General features: G+C 47.3%; 1 protein-coding gene across 1 annotated transcript in view; it reads left to right on the forward strand.

Moving 5' to 3' along the window:
* LOC135797536 (matrix metalloproteinase-2-like) overlaps positions 1–16,409 on the forward strand; it is a 32,475-nt gene that overhangs the window by 12,363 nt on the left and 3,703 nt on the right. The window contains 3 exon segments of the mRNA XM_065309951.1: positions 4,055–4,323; positions 15,800–15,940; positions 15,996–16,141. Of these exon segments, the coding sequence (XP_065166023.1) occupies positions 4,055–4,323; positions 15,800–15,940; positions 15,996–16,141 (556 nt within the window).

Genomic DNA, 16,409 nt, shown 5'->3' on the forward strand with positions numbered 1-16,409 from the left:
CGGGAAAATTGTTGCGGCACTCGCGTTGCGCAATCACGCCGATTAGAATTACAATTCATAATGGCTGCATACCTGGAAACTGTAAAATGTGCGCGCGTATAGTTGCACATTTGATTGACAGACTGTTGCCGGCCGAAGTCTTTCCGCTGGTGGTGCGTGGTGTGTGAGCCAACAAGCTCGAATTGTTTCGTCCATAAAAAGTCAAAGCCACTGACAATAAAATAACATTTAAGCGTTTATCAACTTCGGTCGGCTGCGGCCGGTTGGCAGGCGCAGAAATAGCTCGCCGCCGCGGACAAATGGCACAAATCCGACGCGCAAATGCAACAAACATTATCGGCGGGCGCGCATGCCGGCGAAGTTATGGCGCATTCTTTTCCACGGCGTGCGTGCGAGCGTGCCCGCGCCGGCGAAATAGAAATAGACCTTTAATAGTATAAATTTCAATTGAAGATAAAATTAGAAACGGTTGGGGAGTCGCGGTACAAATAAGGCGAATATCAGGCGTGTGTATTCTTTGTGCGCGACATTGTCTTATTGTGGCCGGAGTTTCCATGCACCATGCGCGCGGAAAAATGCCATTGTACTTTTTCTACCGCTTCGGATATGGGCCTCCGGTGAGTAATGTCGATATCGAGGCCGCGCCCTTTCGGCTTTGTGTCCGTATATGTGTGTTTTTTCTGTCTTTTTAACGAAATAATTACGCTCGTGTCTGGCTATGCCCGCAGCCCGAATGCTACAGTTGTAATTGTTTCGCCGCATTGTTTCACGCTTGACTAATCGCGCATCTGTTGTGATAGGCAATTAAATATCGATTAAAATATCAATTTCTCGAGTCAATATAGTGCACAAAAATGGGATTGTCTAATTAAGTGTGTTTGTAACAATACAGCACTAAATGCCATGACTTTATGACCAAATCACCTTTCGGGAAACTCTAGCCATGTGTGTCTATAAACAAATGTTACACAACTAATTAGGTATTCAGTGCTATGAAAATTGAAATCCACCGCAACTGATTTAACGCGTTTATAACTTCATAATCTCCTGGGATTGGAAACCTGTATTCAATTTATGCCCTTTCTCATGCGCGCGCTGGTAACGCGCAACTAAAGTTGCAGATTTCACAAATTTGGTTTTCACCAATTTCGAATTAATGAGAATGTTACACGTGCACTTTACAAGTGTGAAAGTTAGCAACTCGCGCCGCAAATGACTTTCCAACCTCATGCATTATTTACGCCTGGGCACTTTTCTCACTTCAGCGATAATAATGCGTAAATATTAATGCGTCTCATTTCGGCTTCCGACAACTCGGCTACACTCGCAGAAAAGTCGCGATGGCGAACGTTGTCCGCATCACGCGCCGCTCGAATCGAACCTTTCAAGAAGCCGTCTGCAATTTATAGCCCATCGCAGCCGATGTGGTTGAACCCGCGACGATCCGCGCGTTCCCACATGCGCACCCGATTAATGAGCGAATTTATGAATGATGCTCATGTTCGCGCTAAGAGGCCAAGACGCGCTCGCACCGTCAGACGTTTATTAATAATGCAATTTCTTGTTGTGCGCTTATAAATAGTTGCGCCGCAAGCCTCAACATATTTGCACTGCCAGTAATGTAACTAAATTCGTTTCGTAGATCATCAGTAGTCATTGCCGCAGACATGACTAAATTTGCGGTTTTCTATTAGCAGAAGATGTCACAACTTTTAGGAATATCCGAAAAAAAAACGCGCGTGGGATGGCGCCAAGGCGCCGGGTGAATTAATCATCACCCGGATGGATGATCTTTGGGTCTAACATATCGGAATCAGTCAATCACCACGTCTCTTCAGACGAAAAAAGATTCATCCCGGCTTTTTATACCTACCTTTGAAAAATGACTTAGGGTTTCAAGATAACAATCGAGTGCTTTTAAATTTTAGTCGTGGTGAAGATTTCACTTTTCGTTTAATGAAAGAAGGAAAATTCACGATCGATAAATGTCGTATGTAAATATGTACAATAATTATGTAAATGGGTTAAATGCGCTTAGATGAATTTATGAATACACAATGCACAATAAATACTAATAATGACAACGTATAAATCTCACGATGCAAGCACGAAGAGATGAGAAGAAGATCCCAATAAGCGATATAACATGACGATAATGCCGGCATAATGCGACGTTATAATATGCACGCGGTTTCTTGTCCTGTCATTCACCAAAATTGAATTATGGAACGAGAGTAAGAACAAGCCTTTTATGATAATCACGAAATCGGTTTTCAACGCCGTCTGAATACGACTTTTATTCGAATTTCGACCGCGGCGGTTTTTCTGGACGCAGCCGTCATTCGTCGTCGGCTTGCCTAGGCGCGATGAAGCAATTCCGCGCGTTGACACGAAACATTAGCGCCGTCAAACGTCCTTAGTTTATAAGGTTTTTATGTTTTCGAAAAGCTCTCCGGAATGAAACGTGCCTTTGTGCCTGTCGCATCCGATGGCGGACGCATGCTGCAACCGTAACCGTATCCGAAATGTTTAAGGCTTTAAGAGCTTTAAAGCTGTTGCTCTCGCGTCGCTTCTTATAAATGTCAACGTAGCGTTTTTATTTTTAGCGCCCGACCTCGCCGAATGTATTTGCTTCCCTCGTCGTGCACGTATGCGTGTGTGTGGACTACATGCGAGACAATGCGGCCGATGGTGCGTGGAGTATTTGCCGAAAAACGCGTGGCAATAAGCGAAGACAAATTCCCCCTCATCAATTAAGCGACACCGGCGCGAGCATTTTCGACATTTTTCTCAAAAACGCCACCCGCCCGCCGGGAATTATGAATCATCACGAGTTTGAAGGCGCGCCGCCGTGTTTCTAATTAGTCATTGTAGCGTGCAATTATCTACACACCAAATAAGATCAAAGCGACGCATTTATTACGTTGATATTCAGAAAATGCGTGTCCAAAAACGCAACTTTAAAAGCGCTTTTCGTATTGGATGAGTGTGCACATGTTGCACGTTCCAGGCAGGACGCGCATTAAATCGCATAAACATCGTACCTACATCCCGAGCATATGTAGTTTTTTATTGAGCTGTTTTTGCTTGCATAAATTTCGTCTGCTTTCCATTCATATATCTTTTGTCCGCGGCCGGTTATTGCCCGAATCACGTGGCGGTGTTTTTTCCGGTGCGAGATTTTTTGCGACGTTGACCATCGTCTCGTGTTGCAAAGCCTCTCAGGTTTACAAGGAAATAATGACCATAGAAATATAACGATCGGCACGCCGATAAATTACCGCCGTCAAAAATCAACTACATGTCTTCCTTGACATAAATATATTTATAAATATATTTGCTTGCAATTCAATAGGGCTCAAACGGCACAATATGCGTGCCTCCAGTGATTTATAAATCAATAAAAAGCGAAAGTTATAAATCGTCGCCCCAGCGAGGACGAATTTCGAATGCAGTCGCCAAGTGAAGTGAACCTGTAGATTCAAGTTCATTGGTACTGCAGAGAGGAGAAAAAAAAAGAGTAAAAATAAAGAAGTATGTGCTTTCGTGGAGAAGTAGATGAGATGATGAATGTGAAATCTCTTTTTGGATTTGAACCAGTAACGAGCTGTATTATACTGCACAGGCTGGCGATGCATGTGCAAGCAACAGAAAAAAAAATCCGAAGAAAAAAGTAATGTATGACGAAAATAAGAATCAAACGAATACGAATTTCGTTCGGTAAAGCCTGAGCCTGATTCCCTAACAAGAATTTATGTTTCCTTTGAAATTTACACAATTTTAACGAATCAACATGAGTGCTTTACGCTTTCTGCGCGCTTCATCATTACTCTTCATATTGTCGCGTTATTTACGAATCGCGCGTAAATTTTGTTGGGTGTGCGCCACATCAAACTAATTAACCCCGACAATTAATCATCGTTATGTTGTTGGAAACGTAGTAGCACCGCACTGCGGAGGCATTCAGTTTCTGAAACGAGTTAAACACGTTCTTATAGACCTATAGTACCTATGGAAGTATTTATTCTAATAAAAAGTGTCGTTTGACTTTCAGCACGATTATTTAATGAAATACGGGTATCTCAGTCACGACGTGGCCGGCGTCGGTGCACTGCGCACCGAGGAATCCGTCCGACAGGCTGTTAGAGATCTCCAGCGTTTTGCTAATCTGCCTGTGACGGGGGAGCTGGACGAACCCACTGCCCGGTTGATGATGACGCCAAGATGCGGACTGCCAGACGTCCAGCCAGGATCACGATCCAGGCGTAAGAAGCGTTTTCAAGTGCAAGGACAACGATGGTCGAATACAAACCTGACATGGAGGTTGGTATATAGATTTTTTGTTTGTTTTTGATCATGCATGTATTCCGTATGTACTATGTAAAAGTATGAGGAATATTTTTAAGTTAACGCCCACGCGTTTTAAACTCAACAAGTGGTTTCGCTGTGCTGACGAATGCTGGCATCTATAAAATCATTCCGAAAGTTCTACAGCAGGCACCGACTGGTGTAAAAGCTCACTTTGCTTTGGCGTAGTGCTTCGAGATGGCGCTGTAGGGATTAAAAGCTCAATATGCTCGTGCCTTGAGACTTTTGAAAGTTGATTGTATGAGTTACAGCTTATAATGAGAAGTTCTTGAATCGGAGCTTATTGTAGTTTGATTCTTGCGAAATTTCTTTCAATAGAACGGATCAAACTCGGCGCGGAGTTTTGTTGAAAATTTCCGATGGTTTCCGGAATGTTGAAAGTGCTTAAAGCTTCTTAAGTTGCCAGTCGAAAGTAATTAGGTCTTGTTGGAAAGCACGTTTTGTTTGCTTTGCGATTCGCTTTCAATTTGCGCGCGATTGCCGGCGACTTTTTGCGCGCGCTCCATCGCCTCGGCTTTCAAGTTCTGATCAGTTGATCAAATCACTATTGCATTTCTTTTAAATTCCCCAAAGGACTTAGACAAAGCCTTCTTTCGCCATCCGCATTTTACCTTTATCGCGCCGCTCTCGCGGTTTAATATATTTTAGAATAGGTGCACACTTATCCGTCTTAGCGCATGCAGGCGGCAAGACACCGAATGTTTCGCGAAATTTTCCAGCTTTGCGCTGGTCGAATGGCGAACTGATTGCGTGTGACCCAGTGAATAGCGCTAGGATGCGTTGCATAACATAGCAATAGTCGTCGTACCCCCTTGAGCCCTAAGTGCCTTTGGTTTTTGTGCCTGCGGCTGACGCGCCGCTCCCCGGCATCCGTGGGCCGGGGGCGGGCGGGTCGGCGGCGCACTCACGGCGCGGCGCGCCACATCAAAACACCCACCGATGTGCCTCAGCCGCGACACCCGGCAGCGAAGGGGGTGCGCTCGCGCGAGTGAGGAGCGCTTGACAGATCGCACTCGACTCGTCTATAAGCCTTGTCGTTACCTTTATTGTCTCCCAGCTCGTTCTATCGCGGTGGCGGTGGCGGCGTCGTGTTTCGCGAGCGCGTATTAGATCCCGACCCCCCTGTACCGCATTCCGCTCGGCGCGCCCGCCGGCCCCCCGACCCACCAAGCGCTTCGTGCCGCCAGCTTTGCGCGTCGCATCCTAGTCACTTTTCACTTGTCAACCGCACCGCCGCCGCCGCCACCACTTCTTGGGTAACTCGGGTATCACTTACTTTCCTATTAAGTTGAATCGAATATAAAACGAATTAAATTAGCCGAGCATAAGTAGTTGTTACTACTTCAAAGAATCAGAAGCGCTCGGCAGCTGCGACCGCCCCCCCGCCTCCACCGCCGCTGGCGGAAACCCGAGTAGAACAATTGCGACTCCCAAGTTTTGTTTGGAAATTGTATTTATTCCACGGAGCGAGCGCTGTCGCGCTTCCTTCGGTGCTGCGCGCTGCTAATTGGGCTCCGAATTTCAGCAGCGCCTGTTTGAGCAGCCGCGTGCGCCGGAAAAGTATTTTAAAGAGAGAGGCGGCGCGCGCGTTAAATATTTGTTCGGACACTTTACGATTTCGAATTAAGGAACGCTTTGTTCTATTAGTTAAATTAACATCGAGCCATCGGTTCGGGTCCGTTTATTAGCGTCGCGTCGCGCGTCTCGTGTTAATTTAACTCTCCGTCGAATTCCGATACAGGCACAAAGTTATCAACATGTGTGAGCGCGGCCAGCGATATGAAATAGAAAATAGATTACACACCTAATTTAAATTGTACCATTTGCACAGCGCCCGTCGCGATTCGAATGTCTGAATCGAGTTCGGAAATTAAGCGTTTCGAATTTCCAACCGTTCGCGTTTGTTCCGCGAAATTTGACATTGGATCATTTAGCATCAATGATCAATGTTGCATCCAACGAGTCAATCAAACTACAAAATTCTTTTTTGCTTATCGTAAATTTGAGCCTGAAACGCTACCTGCTACGCTTTGGTAAAGTTAATAACTCTATGAGCGCGCTTCTTTTATTCTGCCCTTTCGCGCACCCGCGAATAAAAACGCGCGCTGTAGCTGGATATTTCCATTTTCAACGCTAATGATATTTAAATGTCATCGATCGCATTAAGGTCGCTTAATGTAGCGCGCTGGCAATATGCGTGGCGTCCTGCAGGAGTCTCAATCAGTCATCAACAACAGATGTATCTGCCACGTGCGCGTCCTTCGCGATTCGGCCAGCACTGCTTATGGAAATAATGAGATCCACTAATTATTTAATTAATCGCTTGATTAATACTGTGTGCACTTTAGGCGAAGTCTAAATTGTCGAGTAATTAATTACTCGCTCAATCAATCAGTGGACGGCGGTACTGATATGGAGACGAATACGCATTGCGTAAATCTGCTCGATGACTCGATTTCATTGTTCGCTCGTCGTCCTGCGCTCGAACTTGACGGGTTTGTGGGACGCACACAATTTTGAAGGGCGCGTAGCGTTGATGCCTTGTCAAGTGCATACCAATACCTCTACCTGCTTTTACGCTTCATTATCTTCGTTAATTTTTGCGCGGTAAGGAAAATTCACTGGATTTGTGTTTTTTTCCCTCTCCCTGCGCCGTAAGTGGGGTTGTTGAGGAAAAAAATGAAAATTCTTAACAAATTTTGTGTTTATTACAGTTGCATGAGGTATGTGCGCTGTGTGACAATTACAACTATGTCATTTTTGTCACTTTTCCAATTTAATTTCAATCAGCGACAGCATGCGGCATCCGTTTCACTCGAGGATTTATTTCCCCGCGATGCTCTGCATATGCTGCGATTTCGGGGCCGGGGGGCGCGATTTTCGTATCGGCCATCGGCACTTGACGCATTCGATTCGATTTGTGTTTTTTTTTTCCTGTTCCGCGGCGGGCGTGTGCAAACTTTGTAAAATTGAAACAATGAAACTATGAAATCACGCGCAGGACATGCCCGTGTCATGTTCATGATTTACATCCGCAGCGCATCGCGAAAAGTTCGCGCGCTCTGGCAGTTTTTATTACATCGCGGATTAAATATGTAAAGTGTGTGGGCATTGACGGTTAATTAACTTTTTGTTCTTTGCGCTTAAAGGAACTGTCATGTTAGCGTGTACGTCACCGTGGAAACACACGTATGCAGGGCGCGCGTGACGCGCGGGAGCGGTGCGTGCGTTTTGTTGAAATACCCGCGAATTGTCCCGCGCCGCCCCCCTTGGCTTGCGTCGCCCGCCACTCACGGGTATGCCGCGTGCATCAGAGGCCCTCGACGCGATGACGCTGCACGCGCGGCGCGATGATACAGAAATGGAAATGTGTCTGCCGTTGACACACACGATATTGAGAGATTGGGACAATAAGCAATTGTTGAAATACTAATAATAAAACAACTGGACGCGGGCGGCGGTTGCGAGCGCGTCGAATGTGTGTATTAACAAGCGCGCCCCGGCGCACTTCAGGCGCCCCGCTTAAAAATACTAGACGAAAAGAATCAAAGTCGGTTTCAATTAAAATTAATTGGTCTCGTGATTCGATTCGATCAACACACACACACTTCTAGATGTTCAAGTGTGGGACATGTACGGGTATGCAAAACGAGCATATTTACTATATTGTTTTGTAGTGACAGATTGAAAATCGTCCCCGCATTGTGTATTTGTTACGCGGTTTTGTTTCGTTTATTCCGGAAAATGCGCGAGTCTCTCGAATAGCTCGTTTTCCAGCGCGGTCAAAAATTGCGTGCGCTCTAATTTGACTTGGTTGTTTGTGCCAATCGGTCGCGGCGGGGTTTGGGGGCGGCGGTGGTTCTGTACTCGAAAAAGTGCGCGCGGCGCGCAAAACCCCGACGAAATGCGATTTGCCCCCTCGGCGCGCCGTTTTCCACTAATTATATTTTATAAATTGCGCGTTAATTTAATTGGCGCCGATGTACAAATTGTACTTGCCATGTTTAGCGTTCGGTGCTCGATCTTGTAATCGACGGGGATGGATGGATGGATGAATGACTGCGTGTTGTTGTCGGTGTCGCAGCTGATTGCCGATCGACAGGCATTGCCGATGGGTCTTGACGCGTCGCCGCCGCTCTCGGAATTGATTTGAATTGATTTAGTTTGCGCCCTGTCGCCACTAGCCGCGATGTCGATAATACGCACTCTTTCATTTCAATAAATTTGATTTATTGTCGCACGCTACGCGCACACGAGATTATTTTAAAATATGAGTTAAAATAACCGCACAGGCTGCATTATCATACCATTGCCGGAATTATCATCATTACTGATGAACATGCATCGACATGGGCGTGGGTCTAATCCAAACAACCGATCCGAAATCCTATATAATTGCAAAAGTCAACAGAACGTATTAGGTTACGCGGTGAATTATTTTTGTCTGTAGGTATTATATATTTTATTTCGCGATTCGTGATTCGGCTTGTGTGCGTGTGCGACGCGCTATGATGCGACATGTCAAAATTCGATTTTAATTTAAATGTTAATTTCACTAGTGGGATGCCGCGATGCGTCGCAGTGCGTTTCGCACGAATCGCACGTATTTTTCTATTCGCGTTTAAAATTTCAATTAGGCTGAAATAATAGAATTTAATTAAATAATTAATAAATTAATGGAGTGCGCCAAATCGAATTAGAAAGCACTCACGATACAGGTCGGCGAATCGTTTGAAGATTACGGCATGAATTAACACGATTTCGAGTCCGACTCGAACGCATCTTGCACTTATCGGATGCGATGGATGCGAAGAATTAAAAAGGACTTATTTCCTCTTCACAATGTAACAAATGTACCGATGATTAGCCTAATTGAATTCGCCCTCTTCTTAGCAACGGCCAGCGACGCACTTGAATGCGGATATAGATCTGCTGATGAGAAAAGGCAAAGGCTTGTGATACGCACATCAAGCGTATGAAATTTCGACTTGGAGAATTCCGAATGGTTGCATATCCTGGCTTGCGCCGTGATTACTTTTTGTAATCTTCGTGGTTTTTTCGTGCATCGTGCGCCCGCCGTGTGGGTTGCTTGGCGGGGACTCGCGTATTCTTTCAATATTTCTCCTCGAGCCGCGTCTCGGCACTCGAGCGAGCAGCGGTCGGAGAGTAAAACGTAAAATATGTTTAGTGTGTGATGAAATTTGCGGGCGAAATGCCTGAAAGGAATGTCTCATATTTGTAGTGGTGGCGACATTAGGCGCGCCAAGTGCGAAGCCCGAAAGCGGGGCGAAATGATTGGTAATGGCCGGAAGAGGCGGCGGAGGCTGCGAACAAGAAAAGCTGATAAATATTATTGCTTCGTGACCGGCTTTACAAAGTAGTTTAATAACTCACTTAGCGTTAATATAAATATAGTGAGCTGTGTTTTGACATGCCGTGAAAAACGCTCAAAACGCTCCCTTGGCTCGCCGACGAAAGTTTCCAAACCGCTCGAGGGAAATTGACGATGATACATTTTTTAATATCAAATTAAAAATGTCTAATTAAGTTAATTAGATCAAGCGTGCACTAAACTTGATACGACTCATAAAAAATTGCGGTGAGGTGGAGGAGCGTCTTGGGTTGTGCCGGCGGCGGCCGGTGCCCATTTCCCAGTCGATTTTCGTTTAGTTCATTTTGATCGTTTCCAAGTTCATAAAACATTCGTGATTGAACCGACCTCGCCTTCGCCGTCGCGGCACGATGCGTTGTTATAAAGGAGCGAAGAGCTTGTAAGTGCGCCTCGGCGGCGGCCGGCAATAAGGCGAGCGCGCGCGCGACCAATGAATCTCGGCGAGACGGAGAGGCGGCAGGCGGCTGGCGGCGAAGACGAAGCGCGCGATGAACATTTTGATTTTTATTCTCGTGGCATTTTTTCCCAACCGACGAGCGAAACCCTATAGCTGGGTGGATGCCGACGATAGTATCGTGTGACACGAGTGCATTTCGGTGCGTGTGCGCACTCGCCGCCGATATGATTTCCCAACAATGTAGCGCGCGCGTTCGCGAGCCGCGTGTGTGCCGCGCGCACGAGAGCCGCGCGCGCGGTGGGCGAAGGGGTTTCCCGTCGCACACGCCGCCACGCCGCCTCTTCGGCTGCGCGCCGGCCGGCGTTATATAAATCTCGCCACTCGGTCACGTTTCTTCAGTGGTGATCGGGCCGGCGTGAACGGCCGGCTTCCCGAAGAGCTTTGCGGCACTAAACCGACGAGCTTTGCACGCCTCTCGACGTCAGCGGCTCAAGTCATATTCGCCGCAAAGCTTTTAATACCGATTGACAACCAGCACTTTGCGACGCGTTGAGCAACCGAAACGAAGTACAAAACTAACAGCGCTTCGATATTGCCGTAAGTTTCCCAGCATGTTTATCTACTCTATTCGATTTTTTTTTTCTTGCTCGCAAAAAAGTTTCTCATAAATTTTGATTCAAAACTCGCGCCGATGAAAAGAACGCGTGTGCATGACAATTATTTATTTATCTGCGAGCGTGCACGGTCAGCCGGGCGGGATTTTCGCGTGTAATCACAAATTGTTAATTGTTAATGTCGCGCGTAAATTGCCAGGAAATTGGAAATTATCACTGCGTCGTTCGGGCCGCCGTTAAGTCGTCGTCGCCGACGCACGGTTATTAAAACACCTTCAGGCATTTGCAAATTGTCTTCGGGAACTTTCCTCGCCGACGTTTAGTGTTTACCGTCGTAGTTTTTTAATATCAAGCTCGAAAGTTTTATTAGCTTTTGAGTCAACAGCGACAACAACGACGACGACGTCGGCGGAGTCTCCACTTTAATTACGCCACTGAAGAAATGCGATTACGTCAATGTTTCGTTTTTATTTGGTCGAAAATGATCGTCAGTGTTCATCAACTTGATTTCATCGTAATATACACTGCGCACACGTGCGCAGGGCCAGATTAAAATTTAATTCACAATTGAGTACTTCATGCATGCACGCCATCGACAATAGTGGGTGGCACCGCACAAGAAGCGACCAACGCAAAAGAACCGAAAAGAATCGATAGAATCAAATCATTTGGAAGCGAATAGAAAAATTGAGCGCTTGACGCAGCGCCTCGCCGCGTACATATGTAATATGTGTGCTCGTAAATCAATTTAATGCTGTACACGCGTCTCATGCACGATCAAATTGTTTATAATAGTTCACAGCGGCGCTGAATAAATAGGTTAATTTGTGTATGGTTGTGAAGTGTGGCTTGGATTGAATGCGGGCCGGCCTGCCGGCCGTCTGCTAATTCGTTCTAACGCGTCGCCACTTTAAACAAATTCACTTTTCGAGCGGGTTTCAATTAATATTCGATTTCGAGGCGCGCGCGTACTCGAAGCGCGCGATTTACATGCTTAACAGCCCGGAATTGGGAATCCGGGCATCGACGCGATGCCTAAGATCGCATTTTTGTACCTATCCCTCGGCGTTTGGTATTCGTGGCGCCCCATCCGCAATGCAAATGTTTGCGTGATTGCGTCAACTGCCAACAGTGCTAACAATCAAGCAGATATTCGCTCGCGCAGATATGTCAGCGGCACGGCGGAATGCCCGAGCGGCCGAGCCGAATCAGCGCTCGGTGAGCATTAGGTCAATTGGCATCCAATCGTCGTTATTCGATGTTAATGAGGGCCATTGTAATCGACGGCGGCATTCGGATGCCATCCCGAACGAGTCCAGCGCTGCCGCTGTCCGGGCGAGTGGAGTCACCATCATCAAGTGGTCGAAGTGCTCTGCTCGCTCGCGTCTCGTCGTCGTTGACACGCATCAGCAGGCGCGCGGTTTTTTTTTACTGTTTACCCGCAGCCGGCCCTCGTGCCCCGAGAGAGCTGATCGTTAATAATTCGTAAATTACGTACGCACACGTCATGCGAGCCTCCACAGCGTCTATTTAATTGACTGTTCTATTATTAATTTTGTTTTCATCGAGCGGGGCCTGGCCCGCTCGCATTTATGTTCTTTTCTTGTATGAACTTACAATGTACACGCGACGCTTTCGGTCGCTCCGCTCGCTTCACTTTGATCAACAACAAATCTATAAAATCTTTTATTTCCGCCGTGTTAATACTCGCTTGCCTGCGCGCTCGAAATTTCCAATTTAATAGTTTTGGGTTACAGTTTTAATTTCCTTTCCTTCTAATAGCAATTACCGAAGTAGATACAATTCGCTTTTTCGATCTGGGAGATAGATCAACGTCGGCGGTGAGGGTGCGGGCATGCCACGCGCTGCAAACGTATCTCCCGAACGAATTCAACGAAGCCAATAATAAGTTTTGTTTTGTTTCAACATCTCAACGTTTATCCGCTCGTTATTCCCATGTTCTCGTGCAGGCGTGCACTTTGTGCTCTCGGACATGCAGGGAATTAGGGGTTTGAAACGAAGCAGCAACAAAAACCGAGCAGTGTTGCGTCGGGTTGCAGGCGAAGGTGAACTTGCTCTCCGCGTGTTCGTGCTTTCCTTCCATTGCGCGCCGCGCTCGAGACTTATCCCGTTAATTTGTAATTTGCAATTTTATAATAGAATGGGAAAGCGCTCTCTCGCAGCGCGCATTCGCGTATTGTGTTCGTTAAGTAATATAAACGCGAAACAAAAACCGAGAGGCACGAACGCGCTGAAAACGTTGACGAGCGGCGCGAGGACGCGGAGGAGTTTCTGGGCAACAAAAAAGCAAAACGCGTTCGTGGCGCAAAAAGAAGACGCGCACTGGGCCCGAAAATTCCGCGCGTCCGCGCGCTCACAAAAGGAAACCGCAGCTCGAGTTCCTCTTGGTACCGCGCGCCGCGAAAAACAGTCGAAAAGTATAAAATCCAATATACTTTTTAATTAGTTTTTCTTTTTGCGTGTCCGCGCCGCGCGTTTTTTGTTTTTCATTTAAATCAAGGATTGACTTCCGCGCGGACGCAGAAATGTTGTTAATCTGCATGTAAAAGAGATGCGGGTCGTGTCGCGCCGCCGCTTGCTGAAAATGAGATCGCGACGCCCGCGTGCATTGCAGTCAAAGTAAAAGCACCACGAAAACCTAACCCAAATGTGAGTGCAAAGCAATATCCCCGAAGTTTATTGGATTAATCGTAAATTTACCGCATCTAATAGAGGACGACGTCTTGGCACCTCATCTCTTCATGGTGGCGTCTTTCAATCTTCTAGTTGCTCATCTCATATTAAATACACGGGTTGTTTGCGAAACCCGTCGAGATTTGCCGCGCACCGCTCCTTCTACAATCGCAGCAGCGTTGTGAATATTTATGCATATCTCTTCCTGATGCGCCCACAATCTCAAACGATGGTAACCAGCTGCGCGCGTCGGGCACAAAATGAAATTTGATTTCATGTTTTAGGAATCAGTACGTTGTGGGTTGGCGTGCGCAACAACCTGTATGCATTGTAGTCGAAATTGTAGGAATAGGTAGTTAAACGCCTTTGCCATCCGCCCGCGCCGTATATATCGCGGCGGGAAACGCCAGGGAGCGTTAGGAAACCGTGTTCACTATTGGAAACATCCTTCGATCAACGTTAAATTTATTATGTCACGGCATTTCCTTCCAAGCAGCGTTTCGCTTCGGCGCGACGTGCATTTGTTGCCGGCGCCGTAAATATATAACACGCTCCCGCCCCGAAACCGACAGAAAGCACAGCAAACAATTTTAACCTTCTTCCTGGCTGCCTGCATACATTGCGAGGTTTTTAGTGCACTCCCTCCATCGCGCGCCCTTTCTAACCCGCTTCATTACAATGGCGAGACAAGTGCTGGAAAGGTGCGAGCGCGCCGCGGCATGCCGACGGGAAGACAAGGAAGAGCTTCAATGAAGCCGTTAGTCAAGTATCGACGTCGGCTAGAGTCCGTCGTTGACACATTCCGTTGACCTTTTCTCATTTGCCGTGATGCCGAGGAATGCTTCGAAATCAGGCGCGGTGATTTTTTATTTTAATTTCGCAAAATAGGAAAATAAGGCCGCAGATAAGTAGATTCGTGCGATTTACTCCAGCGATTGGCGATGGAAATTGCGCTGTAATTTAATGCAATTCGCGCGCCCGCCGCGCGGAAAAGTGGCGGGGGCGGCTGCGGTCTCTAGGGTGGTGGTGTGAGGCGAAGAAGCGCGCGCGCGACAATTTGCCTGTCGTCGAGTTTCGCAGCATGCTCGGCGATTACCTTCGCGGCACTTGATTGTGCGTGCCTTCACCGAAAGGAAGCCGCCGAAGATAGAGGCGGCGTCGAGAGCACGACTGTCCGTCCGGTGACTCACTCAACCTGGGTGTGATGTGTCTTTAGATGTGTCATCACAACCTCCTTGAGTGAGCGACCGGGTGGGCATCATCAACGAGAAGCCCCCAGCATCAACATCAACCAGATGATGAACCAGACAGCGCATACTAATTACGAATTATTACCGCCCCACCGCCTAATTACCTTTCTAATTTTTTATGCTTCATTGTATCATTAGATCTAGCTTAACCGGCCCTCTTTCCACTTGAGCCCGTCTGCATCGTTGGCGTCTGTTTCTCGCATCCGAATTTTCTTAAATTCACAAATTGCCTGCGTTTGCAATTAGCACTAACAGTCCCGAAGTCGCTTAATTGGTTAATTAACATGTAAAAGCAAAAAATTCGGGGGAAAACCTGCGCGAACTCTTTATTTCTCGCGTTCCATTTCCATTCCTATTTCCACTTTCCACTTAACTAATATCATTCCTTTCTGCGCTTCCTTCCGCGCTCCGGCTTCCTGCCGCCTCCGCACGTCCGGCCGCTCAAACGCCCAATAAAAGAAAAAAAAAACACTAAATACCGCGCCGGCGAAACGTCGCTTTCGGTAAAATTAAAAAATCTGCGAAATTAATGTCGACCAAACGTCGTTAACTGGGGGGCACGCAAAGGCAATTGACGCATTTGACGAACGGCGTCGTCGCCGCCGCCTTGCGCACGTCCCTCTCGCCGCTGTAATGTATTTAATGCGTGCCACTTTATATTAAATGCGTACGTAAATTGAATCGAATTGAAGCCCTCTCGTGCCGGCCCGTCCTTCGGCCGCGCGGAATGCTCACGAAGATATGAATTTTGTTCGAGCGGCGTCGCCGCCGCCCCCGATGGCAGCACGGGGGTTTCTGACGCGGTTTGCTTCGCCGGCGGCGCGACTGATAATTAAGTGACATTTAACAGCGCCGACAATATTCTTCCACTCTTTTCGCCTGCGCCATCGCCGGCGAAATTTACGACTACGAAGCACTCGGCCGGATGTTAAATGAAGTTGATTTTCATTTATAACAAGAACACGACGAACTACCCAACGAACGCGCCACTATAACTCATTAGTCCTATTAATGTCCTGACACTAATCAATAAACTTTATTGCGAGCACAATTTTATGCAGTTCTGGCTGCTTGATTGTTTCAGCCTGAAGAATCGTAACCTGCCAAACTCTTATGAAATTCGGTATGTCTTTTCGAAGGCATTGGACTTGTGGGCGCGCCACTCTAAGCTCACCTTCGCCGAAGTGTTCGACGACAAGGCGGACATCGTTATCAGCTTCCACCGGTGCGACCTAACAACATCAATTTCACGACATGATTCTAATTATCTATGTGTCTAGGGGGGACCATGGCGACAACTACCCTTTCGACGGCAAGGGCCAGATCCTGGCACATGCATTCTTCCCAGGCTCTGGCCGAGGCGGCGACGCGCACTTCGACGAGGACGAGATCTGGTGGACGAAGGAGAACGAGACGTCCGGAGAAGGTAACGATGATATTAGTAAGGCGTTCTACGTGCGGCGATCTCGCGATGGCGGTGCTCGACGCCTTTGTGCGCGAGTGGAAAACTTCGGCCGGCAAACTTCGCGGCGCCTTGTCGAAACTTCAGCAAGTTCGGCTCGAATATAAATTAGCTTTCGTCGGCGTGGTGACATTCGCACTACTCGCGCGCGCCGGCAATCGTCGCCCGCGCGATGAAAAGGCTCCGCCGCCGCCGACAAAAAAGGAGATTCACTTTTATCTCAGCAAGTCAC

The sequence above is a fragment of the Atheta coriaria genome, unplaced genomic scaffold (genome assembly GCF_025399875.1).
Source record: "Atheta coriaria isolate IRGN ID8LTWV9N9 unplaced genomic scaffold, Caltech_Dcor_3.1 hic_scaffold_1_pilon, whole genome shotgun sequence".
Lineage (NCBI taxonomy): Eukaryota > Metazoa > Arthropoda > Insecta > Coleoptera > Staphylinidae > Dalotia > Dalotia coriaria.